The following is a 16,286-nucleotide window of genomic DNA, read 5'->3' as shown; positions in this document are numbered from 1 at the left end:
GAGGGTAAAACTGCTGTCGTATCTCCCCTCGGCACTGAGCACGACACCTGCCCCACACAAGGAAGTGGCTCTTCCCTGCTGGGGGAGCTAGCCCACAGCTCACACTAAGGCTGGCAGGGAGCCCTTCTCAAAGCATCCACCTTGGTCTCTCACCCCTAATTTGGATTCATTTTCTCCATTCCCCATCCTTTCAAGAGCTCAGTTTACTCAATCTTTATTGAGCACACCACATGTGGCCTATTGAGCAAGCCACATTTTACCTCAACATCAGCAGGGGGCACTCAGTAGCTGACCTCTCCCTCCTCCAGCTGAGGAGCCCCATCCACAAGATCTCTGGGGAAAAAACAAAAGGCCCAGACCACCACATTCAGACCTTCATCTTCTTTCAAGAACAGGGCATGTGCCTGAGTTGGTCACCATCATATCCCCAGCGGGTGCCAGGCACACAGGGGGTGCTCCATACGTCTGGGGTCTGCCTAGGAACAACCTCCACAGCTGCTCATCCCTCGGGGACTCAGCTTGCTCCCCTGCCCCTGGCTGAGAGGGCAGCTGGCTCCCTGCTGCTGCAAATTTAATCTGGATGGACAGAATTAAGCTGCTTGGCAAAGCTGGCTCACAGCTCATTCCCCCAGATTAGAACTCTCAGAGTGGGATTCTCAGTTACATGCGGTCTAGCAATAAGAAAATGGCTGGGACCCTGGGAGACCCGGTTCTCCCCTTGCTTTCATGACAACCACCTCTGGAACCCTGGGCAAAATAACCTAGCCAGGTCACTTTCTCTATAACTGAGCTAGGGAGATGCTGACTGGAATGACAGCTCACCCGTAAAGCTCCCCTCCCATCATGACAGGGCAAGGCCCCTCCAGACCAAAGCTCAAGATGCGAGTCAGGAGGCATGTTTTCCACTCAGAAAAGGCAAGGACAAGAATGCTGAAATATTGACGACAATAATCTTAACAGGAGCTGACTGGTGTTCCTCCTTCTTCCACTTTAGTCCCCTGTGGTAGCTTGTTTCCAAAGATGACTGCCATCAATTCCTCCTTCCCTATAGGTTTCTGTCACTTCCCTACTGAGAAGGAGAGTCCAGCCTTCCACCGCCTTCAATCTGGGGCTGACCTATGACTATCTGATTGATGAAATATGGTAGAAGTAATGCTGTGTACTTCCAGCCTAGCTTTTAAGAGGGCTGGCAGTTCCTGTGTCCTGACTCCTGGAAACCTGAGCTGTCACACAACAAGTCCAGGTTACTCTGCTGAAGAGAGAAGCCATGCAAAGGAAAACTAAGACTCAGATAATTGAGTGAAGGAGCCATCTTGGACATCCAGCCCAGTCGAGTCTTCAGATGACACCAGCTCCAGCCATTACCTGATGGAAACCACATGAGACCCCAAGTGAAAACCACCCAGCTGAGCCCAGTTACCCAAAGAACTGTCAGAGACAATAACACTTTATTGTTTTAAGCTACTATTGGAGTGGTTTGTTACATGACAACACTCTCTATGGTCAGTCCTCAACACAAGAGCCAGAATAATCTTTTAAACACATAAATCAAGTCATGTCATTCTCCCAGTCAAAACCCTCCAATGGACTACTTTTCCCCCTTCTCTATAAATGCACATCTGTGTGTGTATATGTATTATATCTCAGTAAAGCTACGTATGCGTGTGTGTGTGTGTATGTGCATGCATGCATGTGTGTACAGTCAAATGTCACTTAGTGATAAGGATATGTTCTGAGAAATGTTTCATTAGACAATTTTGTCTTAAATAGGGCACAGGGAGCCAAAAGAGCCCTGCCCATGACGAGGCAGTGAGCTAAATGATCCTGAGCCTTTTAGCCCATGGACAACACTCAGTCAATGTGCAGGCAGCTGGGGAGTCATGGAAAGAGCACGTGAGTTGGGTCAAGTTCCAGCTCTCCACTTCCTAGTGGGTAGCTTCTAGGCTACACCCTAGAGCACACTTACATAAGCCTAGATGGTACGGCCTTCTACACACCTAGGCTATATGGGACAGCCAATTGTTCCTAGACTTCAAACCTTTACAGCATGCTACTGTACTAAACACTGCAGGCAATTATAATACAGTGGTAAGTATTTACATATCTAAACACATCTAAATGTAGAAAAGGTACAGTAAAAATATGGTATTATAATCTTATGAGACCACTGTCATATATGCAATCCATTGTTGACCAAAATGTTATTATTATATGGTGTAATATAGTTTGGATATTTGTCCTGCCCAAATCTCATGTTGAACTGTAATCCCCAATGCTGGAGGTGGGGCCTGCTGGGAGGTGACTGGATCATGGGGGTGGATTTCTCCTGAATGGTTTAGCACCAACCTCTTGGTGCTATTCTCATGACAATGAGTGAGTTCTCTTAGACAACTGGTCATTTAAAAGTGTGCAGCTGCTTCTCCCTCACCCAACTCTCTCTCTCTAGCTCCTGCTCTGGCCACGTGACATGCCTGCACCCCCTTTGCCTTCCACCATGATTGTAAGCTTCCTGAGGCCTCCCCAGAGCCTGAGCAGATGCCAGCATCACGCTTCCTGGAAAGCCTGCAGAACTGTGAGCCAATTAAACCTCTTTGTAAATTACCCAGTCTCATGCATTTCTTTACAGCAATGCAAGAACGGCTTAATACACGGCACATCACTCTGTTTGTGTGTGTATGTATACACATGTGTGTATATATATGTGTGTGTGTATGTATACACATGTGTGTATATATATGTGTGTGTGTATATATGAGAGAGAGGTGGCATGAGTGATGCCAGTGACTCTTCCTGACACTGGCAGAGCTCATTTATATACATGTACACACCCTCGCCGCTTTTCAGAGACCTAATACACATACCATTTAATATAAAATTCATGTCTTTTAAAGTGTACAGTTCAACTAATACACAGAATGGTCCCCGACTTAGGATTTTTCAAGTTTATAATTGTGGGAAACCATCACAGTTTCGAAGTAATGTACAGGATATAATAAATTCCATGAGATCTTCAACACTTTTATTATAAAATAGGTTTTATATTAGATGATTTTGCCCGACTGTTGGCTAATGTAAGTGTTCTGAGCACATTTAAGGTAGGCTAGGCTAAGCTATGATGTTCAGTAGGTTAGTTGTATTAAATGCATTTTCAGTTTATTATCTTTTCTACTTATGATGGGTTTATCAGGACACAGTCCCATTGTAAGTCAAGGAGCCTCAGTATTCGAAGCTGTGCAAACATCACCACAATCAATTTTAGAACATTTTCATCACTCCATGAAGAAACTCCAGCTCCATCAGCAGTCACTCTCAATTTCCTCGCAACTTCCCCAGCCCCTGGCACCTACTAATTTACTTTCTGTCTCTATAGATTTGCCTATTCTAGATATTTTACATGAACAGAATCATTTTGCATCTGGCTTCTTTCACGGAGCATGTTCAAGTTCATCTGTGTTGTAGTATGTATCAGTGCTTCATTCCTTTTTAAGGCCAAATAGTATACCATGGTATGAATATACCACACTTTGTTTATCCATTCACCAGTTGATAGACATTGGGTTGTTTCCATTTTTTGGCTATTATGAATAATGCTGCTATAAACATTCATGTACAGGTTCTTGTGTGAACATATCTTCTCAGTTCTCTTGGCTATATACCTAAAAGAAGAACTGCTGCGTCGTATGATAATTCTGTTTAACCTTTTTTTTTTTTTTTGAGACGGAATCTCACTCTGACGCCAGGCTGGAGTGCAGTGGCTCAATCTCAGCTCACTGCAACTTCCGACTCCCTGGTTCAAGTGATTCTCCTGCCTCAGCCTCCCAAGTAGCTGAGATTACAAGCACATGCCACCACACCCAGCTAATTTTTGTATTTTTTTAGTAGAGACGGGGTTTCACCATGTTGGCCAGGATGGTCTCGATCTCCTGACCTCGTGATCTGCCTGCCTCAGCTAACCTCTTGAGGAATTGCCAGAATGTTTCCCAAAGTGGCTACACCATTTTACACTCCCATGAGAGTTCTGGTTTTTCCACATCTTTGACAACACTTGTAACTATCTGTATTTTTTATTGTAGCCACATTGTAGTGGGTGTGAAGCAGTATCTCACTGTGGCTTTGATTTGCATCTCTCTGATGGTGAATGCAGTTGAGCATCTTTTTCATGTGCTCATTGGCTATTTGTCTATCTTTGGAGACACATCTGTTCAGAACCTTTGCCCATTATTTAATTTGATTATTTGTTTATGTTTTTTGAATTATAAGACCTCTTTCTATTTCTAGCTATAAGTTCCTCATCAAATATATGATTTGCAAATATTCTGTCACCCTCCAAAGGACTCAGCACATGCAGAGTAAAACCCAAATCTTTTACCAGGGCTAAGAGACTTGACAGATCCTGTCCTCATCCCTCACCACTCTCTACACGTCACTCCCAGCTCTCTGGCCACCACTGCTCTGCGTGTGGGTCCTTAAACTTGTCAGGCTTGATCCAGCCTCAGGGCTTCTGCAAGTGCTCACTCCCTTTGCTTAGACATTCTTCCCAGAAATTTTTGAGTGGCTCACTCCTTCACTTTTTAAGACTCTGCCCAGATACCACCTTCTTGGAGAGGCCTTCCCTAACCATTTTATCCACAACATTTCTCCCTAAATATCCACAATATTTCTTTTCTCCCTATTATTCTCTACTCCTTATCCTTTTCTAGTAGCACTTAATATGTATAAGCAGACATGATATCGTATATTTATTTGCTGATTCTGTCTCCCAGCTAGAAGCTCAGTTCCATGAGAGCAGCAATGTCGTCTGTCTCATGCATTACTACATCTTAAATGCCTAAACAGTGCCAGCACCTTGTAGAAACTCAATAAATCTCTATTACATTAAATATACCTACTACTATTTATTGAGTGCTTACTATGAGCCAAACACTCCATGAAATACTTCAAATAAAACACCTTATTTCATCCCCACAACAACCCTAATGCTATGAGGTAGACACTAATATTACTCCACTTTTCTAACAGATGAGAAATCTAAATTAAGAGAGTTTAAATAATTTATCCATGGCCCCACAAATAGGAAGTGGCAGAGTCAGGATTAAACCCATGCAGTCTCAGCTCTGAACTATAAGACTCTACCACGCCTGTCCCCACTACCAACTCCAGCAAGTCACTTTCCCTCCTTTCAGCCTCCGTTTCCTCATCTATGACATAAGAGTAGCTTCCAACCTTACCTTACAGGGTTACTGAGATTGGCCAGATGGGATCACATAAAGCAGTGGTCCCCAACCTTTTAGGCACCAGGGACCAGTTTTATGGAAGACAACCTTTTCACATACAGCAGGGTACAGGAGGGTGGTCCTGGGATGATTTAAGCACATTACATTTATTGTGTACTTTATTTCTATTATTACATTATAATATATAATGAACTAATTATACAACTCACATAATGTAGAATTAGTGGGAGCCCTGAGCTTGTTTTCCTGCAACTAGATGGTCCCATCTGGGGGTGACAAGAGACAGTGACAGATCATCAGGCATTAGATTCTCATAAGGAGCATGCAACCTTGATCCCTTGCATGCACAGTTCACAGTAGGATTTGTGCTCCTATGAGAATCTAATGCTGCTGCTGCTGCTGCTCTGACACGAGGAGGAGCTCAGGTGGTAATGTGAGCAATGAGGAACAGCAGTAAATACAGATGAAGTTTCACTTGCCTGCCCACCGCTCGCCTCTTGCCATGCAGCCTGGTTCCTAACAGACCACCACAGACACCAGTCCATGATCCCAGGGTTGGGGACCCCTGACATAAAGCACTGAGAACAGTGCCTGCCTCACTGTGAGTGTTAAGTGTGAGCTGCTGTGATGATGTGATGACAACGACTCTGATCACAATGATCAGATGACTTTGGTGCGGTGAAATCAATCCCTTTGAAATCAAATAAAGCTCTATCATCGTGAGTTAATATTGTTCAAATGCATCCTGCGTACACGCTGATTTTAGACAATGTCTCAGCTCTCGCAGAGGGAGGACCAGCCAACTGTGGCCACACGAGGGTTTCAGTTTCATCAGATGGGTGTGAGAGATTTCCTGACCAAGGGAGGAAGATGTTTTGATAACAACACAGACTAAGGCCTCAACAAGAGCATACTAGATACCTCCAAGAACATGAGCTCTCAGTGGCTGGTTAGAGACAGATCTCGGCCTAATCTAGGACAGCCATTCTCATGGGGCCATGTCATACTTGTAAACTTCTGCTGGGCCAGCCACACAGACAAGAGTAGCTGAACGTGGCAGAAGCCCATCCTACTCACAGCTCCCCCAGGAAATTACTGGATGTCACATTTGCTAAAAAGAGGTTGCCACCCAGACAGTTCATGTCCATGTGCTACCAACACTGTGGAAAACCTGGAGAACAGGAATCCAAGTCAACTCACCAGTATGGGTCTGTCTGTGTGTCTCCAGGGCATCCTCCTTCGAAAATTGTGCACCGCACTGATCACAGACAAAGGCTTTGGCACCCGCTGAAAGAAAGGAGAGGCAGTTACCACTAGAGCAATAGTCCACTGGTGAGCGGGGAGGTCCTGGGCCACAACTGTGCAGGTAGACACTAGGGGAGGGGACTGGACACTGCAAAAATCCTGAGTGAGGGATCATCCATGGCTCAGACCCTCCTCCAAGAGGTGAGCATTCACCCAACTGAATTCTGAATGCCCTTGTCTAGGGCTCTTCTAGAGAGAAGGAGAAACAAAATCAGAACAACCAACATAAACAGAAATGGGTTCCAAGTTAGATACCTCAAGAAGAAGGAGGATCTGAAGACCTAGCTCCAGGTGATGGGAGGACAGGAGAAAAATGATACCAACACAGGGAAATGTGCCCTGTTGCCTAAACTGTACTTTATGGGAAGGTAAGAATTGCTGACATACCTCAACCTGGATGTCCATGGGGACCTCTGACTCGGTGTGTCCAAAACTAAACTCATCGTCTGTCCCCCAACTGCCACCTGCATCTGACCACTTAAAACCCCTGAATGGCTCCCCAGTGCCTGGAGAACAAGGTCCAAACTCCTTACTGTGACTCACAAAGCATTTCTGGGTGTGCTCCTCTTTCCTGCTTCGTCTCTCACACCTCACTCTTGCTCTCTTTTCTCCAGCTACACTGAACCACGCGGGCTGCCTGGAGGAACCGTGTTCTTCCTCATTGCTAGGCCTGTGCACATTCTTCTGCATGTCCTCTGCCTCTGACATTCTCCCATGCTTCTCTGGCTGCTGTGGTGCAGTTGGAGCTCCTGTTCGTCATTCATGCATCAACTTCAACCCGGGCCCCCGACTGTAGGTGAGGCAATGCTCCTTTATGCTCCCATAGCACCTGATATATTCCAGCTCTCGGCCCTTTATGTGCTCCATTTTAAATGCCTATGGCCCTGTCTTTCTCTCTCACCACACCGTAAGCTCCCTGGAGGAGGGACTGTGTCATCTTGTGCACAGCTGCATCTGCCTGACACACAGTGGAAACCTATTACTATACATATTTGTGGAATAAATAAAATTAATTCAGTGCAACTCAATTTAATAAACTTTCTCAGAACTGTTATTTGGAAGGCTTAAAGTGATAATGCCACCATGTCAAGATGAAACAGTACTTTTTATCATTGGCTAATAGTCTTCATGGCTCTACTATATTATCTGATCCAGGGGTCAGCTGTCACAAGTCTTGGCATTTTTCCTTCAAGATGTCTGGTAGATGCATTCTTCCACTGCGTTGGGTGCAGTGATTCCACTGCAATCACCACCCCATTCAGGCCCTTGCTGCGTCACACTCAGAACACTGTAAGACGCAAGGTGGTTTCCACACCACCAGCCACCCGCAATCTACTCATCAGATGCAGGTTCCTCTACAGCCACCTGATTCCTCACACGTTCTTACTCAAGAAGATACAACGCCTCCCAATGTGTACTGATTCTAAATTCCTCTACTTGGCTTCAAGGCCTTCCATAACCTGTCCTGGTTAGCCACCCACCTCCATAGGTAAGCTGTCCTCACCGGCCCTCTCTGGGCACCACTTACCTTCCCAGAGTCTCTGTGCCTGAGCAATGCTCAGTCCCATTCCTCCATCTGTTCGAATCCCACTTCATTTTCAAGGCCACAGTTTGTGGACATCAAGCACTCCAGTCCCTTACTCTTCTGTCCTTTCCAATCTGCCACTGCACTCTGTTCCTTTCAACACGTCTTAGCACTTTGTTGTTGTTGTCATTGTTTTTGAGATAGGGTCTCTGTCTGTCACCAAGGCTGGAGTACAGTGGTGCCATCATAGCTTATGGCAGCCTCAACCTCCTAGTTTCAAGTGATCCTCCCACCTCAGCCTCCTGAGTAGCTGGGACTACAGGTGCACGCCACCATGGCTGACTAATTCTGTTTTTTTGTTTATTTTATTTTATTTTATTTTATTTTATTTATTTATTTTAAAGAGATGAGGTCTCACTGTGTTTCCCAGGTTGGTCTTGAGCTCCTGGGCTCAAGCGATCCTCCCACCTTGGTCTCCCAAAGTGCTGGGGGATTCCAGGTGTGAGCCACTGTGTCTGGTCATCTTAGCTCTTCTTCAAATATGCCTGTGTTTTAGTTTTGTATTGGAGCCTCGTACGAGCCAGAACTACTTGTTACACAAATTTGTAGCCCACAGTGCTGTTTCAAATCACCTCAGATTTCCTGAGGCTTGACTATATGCCAGGCATGACGCTAAATGCTTAATATGTATGGTTTGTCCCAACAACCACCATTTATAGTACATGCTATCATTACCTCCATGTAGCAGATGAGTAAATTCAAGCTCAGAGAGGTTAAGCACTTTGCCCAATGCCACACAGTGGTTAACATAGTAAAGGTGAATTCAAACACAGGCAGCCTGATTTCAGAGCCTGATTTCAGAGTAATCCTCGTACCCTTCGGCCTCCCTGGGGTTCCATCTGCAAAGATGTTTTGTGGATAAGACTCCATGGGTGGGGTCTGAGCTCCCATCTCTGAATGAAAATTCAATTTACCTGTTTTACACATCAGGGCTTTGGGGTTGGAAAAATGACTCCACTACTTTTCTAGAAATTTGAAAACCTCTGCCTTGGAGAATCAGCACATACTGAAGGAATGTAACTCCAAATACAAGCTGTTCCAACACAGGCTTCAATACCAATGAATGCTTCTTGCAGTGAAGAATATGAGGACCCTAGGGAGGTCTAGAATGTGGGGTCCTCTGGGGGTATCGACTTTCTCTATCTCACTGACACCTATCTTCTACTGATGAGCAGGATATACTCTAGTAGGTGCTCAATAAATGTGAGTCGACTGGCTGGATAAGTGGGTGATAAAGTACCCCAGGGAAGATATGAACTCACTTTTCCTGAAGAGCTTTAAAAATAAATATTGTCATTTGCCTTAAGTGGCTGGGGTTGAATCTCACCTGGAGGCAGGGAGAATCCCATGGTGACCTCTGGGTGTCCCTTCACGCCACAGGGCATCCTCAGGCCAAGCACCTGGTACACGGCTTAAGAGAGCTTTGAAGAAAGAGCCAAGAAAACTTCTAGCCCCCAGTGACAGCAAAGCAGTCACGACGTGTGTTCACAGGGGTAGCAGCCAAGACTACCTTTCATCCATTTACACTGGAAATGCAGAAAGCACCTCCAAGAGCAGAGTGGGCCTGGATGGGAAAGCTGGGGCTGGATGAAGTCACAGCTCCCTCACAATTAGAAACTGCCCCCAGTCCCAAATCATTAGCCATCAGTGATTTTTCTGTGGATCTGTAAGGAATCTGATTTTAATTGTATTTCTTCCTTGGGTTCTATCTGCTCTCACAGCTCCCTAAAGGAGAAAGGGGAAGCAAAGGCCCGAAGAGGGAAGCACCAGCTGGGAAGGGGAGGGCACTCCAATCGGCGAGAAGCCCACCATGCCACAGGCTTCCAAGGGATGTGGCGCGGAGGGTTCTTAGAAAACAGCCATCTCTGTGGGCTAGAGGAGCTTCTCGCTTTAATGACTGAGAAGCAGAGAGAAAGGAAGGAGGCCAGGTAGGAAATAAAGGGCCGGATGTGTACCATCAGACAAGTACAGAGGAAGATGACGACAGATAAGCACACATGATCTAGTAAAGGCGGCTGCCTCGGCCCAAGCCTGACCACATCTGCTTGCCTTCAAAGTCCCACCACTCCACCCCCACCTCGCTGAAGTCACGACACTGAGCTGAGCATGTGAAAGCCCCTGTCCTCAGTGACTCTGGGCCAGGTCCCTCCTTACACGTGGATAACACAAACGTCAGCTCCCATTGCTAGCCCCCACTCACGAAGCCCCAGTACTCCCACGCCCACCCGGACAGGCTCTGACTTCCCCCCCAACTCTCCAGGGTGAGAGCAAAGACAGGCAGTTCCATGGACACGTGAACGGAGCAGAGCGAGACAGACAAAATCCTCTCTCCTGAGGAGGCTTGTGCCTTTAAATTGCCTCTGTAATGGCTGGCTCAGAGGCAGAAATATTTGGCAGCCCTGAAATTAAAAGTGATAAATTTCCTCGCCAAGCTTTGATCGATAATAGAGGCCTCATCTGTTAATCAATAAGACAGTCTCTGCCTGTTTACTGTGCATATGTTGTTCACTGCTGCCTTCAGTATGATGTCAGGTTTGCATTCAAAGCAACTCAAGTGTGTATAAACCACATGGCTATTCCCAAAATGCATTACGGTGACATCATGCAGCCACTAATACATTTATAAAGCATCAATGGGAGGGGGCGAAGTGGGAGGGAAGAAGGTCACACCAGCTGAACACAGCGGGTGTGCATGGACCTAGCAGCAGCATTTACACCCACAAAATTTCCTGGGGCTCAACCTGGAGTAGGGAGAACTCCAGGGACACAGCTCCGGGATGGCCATGACTTGCCATATCCTTCCTATACACGGGGGCTGGTTTTTGAATGTCCAGTAACTATAGGCCGAGAGGTGGATTACAGGAAATAAACAAAAGAGACGAAATCCCTGCCCTCAGGGAGTTTATGTTCAAGAGGGGAGGGCAGATTTTTAAAGAGCGAGTAAATACAAAACAGGCCAGGTGGTGCTAAGTGATAAAAAGAGAAATAAATTAAATGAAGAGGGCCGGACACAATGGCTCACGCCTGTAATCCCAGCACTTTGGGAGGCCGGGATGGGTAGATCACTTGAGCTCAGGAGTTCAAGACTAAGCTGGCCAACATGGTGAAACCCCATCTCTACTAAAAATACAAAAATTGGCCAGGCATGGTGGCTGATTTTAAATCCCAGCTACTCAGGAAGCTGAGGCAGGAGAATAGCTTGAGCCCGGAAGGCAGAGGTTGCAGTGAGCTGAGATCACACCACTGCACTCCAGCCTGGGAAACAGGAGTGAAACCCTGTCTCAAAACAACAACAATAACAACAACAAAGCATTGAGTAAAGATAAACAGAGAGTGCCAGGGGCTGTTCTTTTACACAGCGTAGTCAGGGAGGCCCTCGCTGATGCACTGACGTCTGCATAGAGCAAGGCCACCACGTGAGAACATCCACGCCAGGCAAGGCAAGAGGAGCAAGGAGGCCAGCTGCACGGGATGGAGTGACATGGAGGTGGGAGATGCGGGGCTGGGGGAAGTTAAGGGATAGATTGCGGGAAAGAAATTAAATAGCAGAGGGAGAATAGCAGAAGATAAAGTGCGCTAGACCCTTGCTAACCACAGCAATCACAGATCCAAGCAAACCGAGAACAATAGCAGGATCTAGAGGTGCAGGCACGAGATCCCACGCCTAACTTGGCCACTCACAGCTGTGGGCATCACACTAGTCATCACACCTTGATGAAATGATTTCCCAATCTGTAAAATGGGCATAAGCCTATCTGTCTGCCTCCCTGAGGCTGCTGTGAGGAGCAAACAGGATAATAGACATAAGTGAATACAAAACTCCTTGTCAATCACAAAACATTCTGTGGATAGCAGAGGTCCTTGGTGCCATTTATACCTCAGGAGGCAGTGCAGTGTGGTTAAGAACTCAACATTTGGGTCAGACAGATCAGAGGTCAAATCCCAGGCAAGCTAGTCACCAGCTGTGACCCTCAGCAAGCTGCCAGTCTCAGGGAGCCTGTTGCCTCAGCTGTAAAATGGAAGCAGTAAGGGGAGGTCCCTTGGAGAGCTGCGACAAGGTGGGGAAAGTGCTCCACCCTACAGCTGGTGGGTAGATATACAGAACCAGTAAGTCGCAGCTACCATCTTCTCCAGTCACTTTTCCTTTAAAGAAAGAGCTCCCTTCATGCAATTAAAGTGTGACTGATTTTACTGGAATTGGATGTACAGTTATTTGGGGGCCATTTATCTTGTGTAAAGTGAGTCTCACATTCATAAAGACGTACAGTACCACACGTGCACATACATGAACGCACACACGCACACCCCACCTTGTTCCTCTAATTTAAAGATGAGTGATTGTTTTGTTGAGGGGAGCAGAAAAATCTGCCATCGAACCAATATGTCAGTATCAGCAGCTATTCACCAACCTGGCTCTGAAATCTTCTCTAGACAAGCCCCTGGAGCCCCATTCAACTGTCCTGTATTTGGAGCTCTCTTCCATCTTCTCAGCGGACTGTAAGCTCTGTGAGAGCAGGTTCCCACCTGTCTTGGGCTTTACCATATCCCCGATACCCTGCGCCATGCCTGGCATACAGTCTGTGCCCACTAAATGCTTGTTAAACAAAGAAAGACCCAGGCAGGTTCCTGGGTGCAGAACTCACCTGGGAAGGGCGCAATGGCCACTCAGGGCACTGCCAAGCTGTCTGTCCCCTAGGGGGTGGCAGAGTCCTTATTCTACACACTCCGTTCTCTACTACCCCCTATTTAAAACTCAAGGACATGGTCTCTGGCTAGGTCTCAGGTAGTTGAGAGGAAAAGGGAGGAAAGGTTAGGAAGTGGGGCTGTCTGCTTCTTCTGGTGTGAGACCTCCCTCTCATCAGCATGTCTGCTCCCAACCCAGTCCAACACTCACTGTGGCAGCCAACAAACAACCCTTCCCTCCGCTACAGCCAGTGAGCCTCCTGCCCCCAGGCAGTGATCTGCCGAGTGACTACTCCCTACCCCAGGCACTGAGTTTATCTGAGATTCCAGGTACCCAGTTGTGAAAGAGACAGGCAGACATCCTTGCCCCTGCCAGTCTCCCAGGTACCCTGCAGATGAGGGCTTTGGGATGTTCTAAGCACCACCCTGTAGGGAGCTCCCTGACCATTTTGGGTTCTCCAGACCCCTACTCTTCTCCCTTTTTTCCCTGACTTCCCAACACCTCCAGAAGGTTGGGGATAAAGGAAGGAGGAAGGTTCAAAGCCAGTTAAAGTTTGGTGGAAAGACAGGACGCACATGCCACAGGCGGGACTGAGGCCTCCGTGTGTGGGAGCAGCTCTCCCTCTGTGCCAAGGATCACCCCAACTCACAGGAATCAAAGGAGGGAACAGCCAGCAGGGCACTTTCAAAAACATAAAGCTTTCTCTAAATGCCCAGGATCCCAATGACAATAAAGCTGAAATCCAGTGGAAGCCATGACAAGCTCCCTGCAGCTGCCCTCTCCCCCTTGTCAAAGAACCTCCCTCCCTACCTGCCCTAACCAGAAATGAGGCTGAGGGGGTCCCGGCATCCAGAAAGGAAGCAGAAGACACTGAATGCAATCAGATATGGGGTGGTGTCTCTCTGAAGGAAATAAGGCAGAAGCCAATGAGGGAAGAAAAAAAAAATCCAAATCCCTCCCTCTCCAAAGCCTCTCCCACCCCCATGCTAATAATAAGAAAGGAGAAAAAAAAGAACCACTGAAAAAACACCTAATGTTTGCCAGCATCTAATGTTGAGTGGTGTGTCCTTTTTTTCAAAATTCCTTGAGATTTTAAAATAAACATCTTGAATGTTCTGATGAGATCTGCACGCCTGCTTACATAAGGAAGTACAGAGTGTACCAAAACAGCAGACCCAAAAAAAGCATAAGCTGTCAGAACAATGAGTACAGACGCAGGGCATTTTACAACAGGCCATGGTGTACAGTTTTATTTACAGTACCTCTTATCAGACGGAGAACAGCACACTGGCTGCCAATTCCAAAGGCCGGCACTGTGTGTTCTTTCCCTCAAGGAGATGTGTACTCCCAGAGAGGAGCTTGAAGGCTCTCTCTCTCTCTCTCTCTCTCTCTCTCTCTAGCTCTCTCTCTTGCTCTTTCTCCTTTGTCAACAAAATAAAAAGCTGATCCAGAACCAGAGTTTCTGGAAGATACACAGATTCAGGGAAGAGGGAAAAGGGAAAGCAGGTGAGCAAATCCTGGCTGAAAGAAAAACAACCAGCCCCATTGATAGGTCCAGGATATGGTTCAAGGGTAGCTGTGGTTGACAAGGCTGTGGGGAAAGATCCTCAGAGTTCGGCCTCACTCACTACAAGATGGGAGGGTGAATGAACTAATGATACAGGATCCCACATAAATATAGGATGGAGAAAGACACCAGGAAATTCTCCTGGGCTGAGCAACAGAACAACAGGAGTCACCTGGGATTGAGGACAGGTGGTTTTTAGATCTCCAAAAGCCAGTGTCCCACCAGTGACCTGGCAAATGACTGACACCTCATGTGTGGCTAAATATCCACTCTGCAGAAGAGGAAACCCTGGACTGGGTCAGGAGGAAATGCTGAGACATCTCTATGGCTGAGGGAACATTTCTTATCCTACCTAATAAATGTGATGCTACTAGGAAGCTGCATGGTGCCCTTGTCTCTTACTGGGATCCTGCAGTTCCTCTCTCAAGTCCCACAGGGAGCACACAGGTCTACCTTGTCCCTTATCCCTGCAACTCAATTCTCAGCCAGAGTGGCTTGGAAAGCTCTTTTGTTACCCCTTTTAGCACCAGCGGGTAATCCAATAGGCTTAGAAACACTGTCCACAGCCAGAACACACACATGCACTCAATATTAAGCTGCACAGTAAGGTAGTGAAGAGCACGCTCTCTGGAATCAAACAAACTCTGGTTCAAGTCCCAGTTCTACCATGTCTAGCTACCACCCTGCAGAAGTGAATTATCTCTTCTGGGCCTGTTTCTTACCTAGAAAACTGGGCTCAGAGTGTTTATGCCACAGGGTTGGTTGAGGGATTATTAATTTAAATAATATATGTAAAGTGTTTAATACCCTGTCTGGCATACAATAATAGCCCAATAAATGCTAGTTGTCATTAAGACCAACATCATCATTGACATCAGGAGATAAAATAATAGCACGGTATAAGACACACACAAACATCAAATGCATGCAAGAGATATATCACACGATTTAAAATATTCTTACCTCTCCAGCCAAAACACACCAGTAAAGATGGGGTCAGATCATTCTTCCCCAGGAGGAGATCAAGGAAATGACACCCCTACCGTCTGCTCCCATCATCACTCATGGCCAGTGTTTAATGGTATTATTACCCTCCTACTGCCTACCCAGAAGGGAACCAGGGAATGCAAACCAGTTTGAGATGATTTATGTTTTTAAAAATACATGAGTGAATTATTTTAAATAAAATGCAAGTAGGATAGTAAATTTGTTGCAGATTTTTTAAAAATACAGGCCAGGTGCAATAGCTTGTGCCTGTAACCCCAGCCTGGGTGACAGAGTGATACTCTGTCTCCAAAAAAATATATAAATATTCCTGAAGTCTAAGAGTAGTGACTCAGGGGTTCACCTTACCATTGCTTCTAATCTCTTTCTTCTCCTGGCAACTTCTATGACTGAGCAATCATGGTATTGTGGTAGTCAGCACAAGGGCACAAAATCTCTCTTACTACAGGAATGTCAGTCCCTGCTGTGATGAACCAGACTTCCTTCCAGACATGCTTTGCCAACTGAGAGATCTCTCGGAGGTTAACGGTCAGGCCCCCTCAAAATGAAGTCCCGGGCCGGGTGCGGTGGCTCATGCCTATAATCCCAGCACTTTGGCAGGCCGAGGCGGGCGGATCACCTGAGGTCTGGAGTTGGAGACCAGCCTGACCAACATGAAGAAGCCCCATCTCTACTAAAAATACAAAATTAGCCGGGCATGGTGGCGCATGCCTGTAATCCCAGCTACTCGGGAGGCTGGGGCAGGAGAATCGCTAGAACCCCGGAGGCAGAGGTTGTGGTGAGCCGAGATCGCACCACTGCACTCCAGCCTGGCGACAGCAGCAGCTCAAATCCAGAGACGGCTTTAAGGTTCTACCGGTACGGTACCAGCATCAACTTCGCAGCCTCACTTCCCTCCTGAAAATG

General features: G+C 46.7%; 1 protein-coding gene across 3 annotated transcripts in view; it reads right to left on the bottom strand.

The window, feature by feature from the left end:
- The window catches only part of ZBTB16 (zinc finger and BTB domain containing 16), a 195,784-nt gene that overhangs the window by 62,237 nt on the left and 117,261 nt on the right, over positions 1-16,286 (bottom strand). For all 3 annotated transcript variants that reach the window (XM_004052158.5, XM_055356567.2, XM_055356568.2), the window contains exon 4: positions 6,435-6,521. In XM_004052158.5, coding sequence (XP_004052206.1) covers positions 6,435-6,521 — 87 coding nt within the window. The remainder of the gene's footprint in view (positions 1-6,434; positions 6,522-16,286) is intronic.

Source organism: Gorilla gorilla, chromosome 9 (assembly GCF_029281585.2).
Source record: "Gorilla gorilla gorilla isolate KB3781 chromosome 9, NHGRI_mGorGor1-v2.1_pri, whole genome shotgun sequence".
Taxonomy (NCBI): Eukaryota; Metazoa; Chordata; class Mammalia; order Primates; family Hominidae; genus Gorilla; species Gorilla gorilla.
The sequence above is the reverse complement of the archived record's forward strand: the minus strand, read 5'-3'. Positions and strand labels throughout refer to the sequence as shown.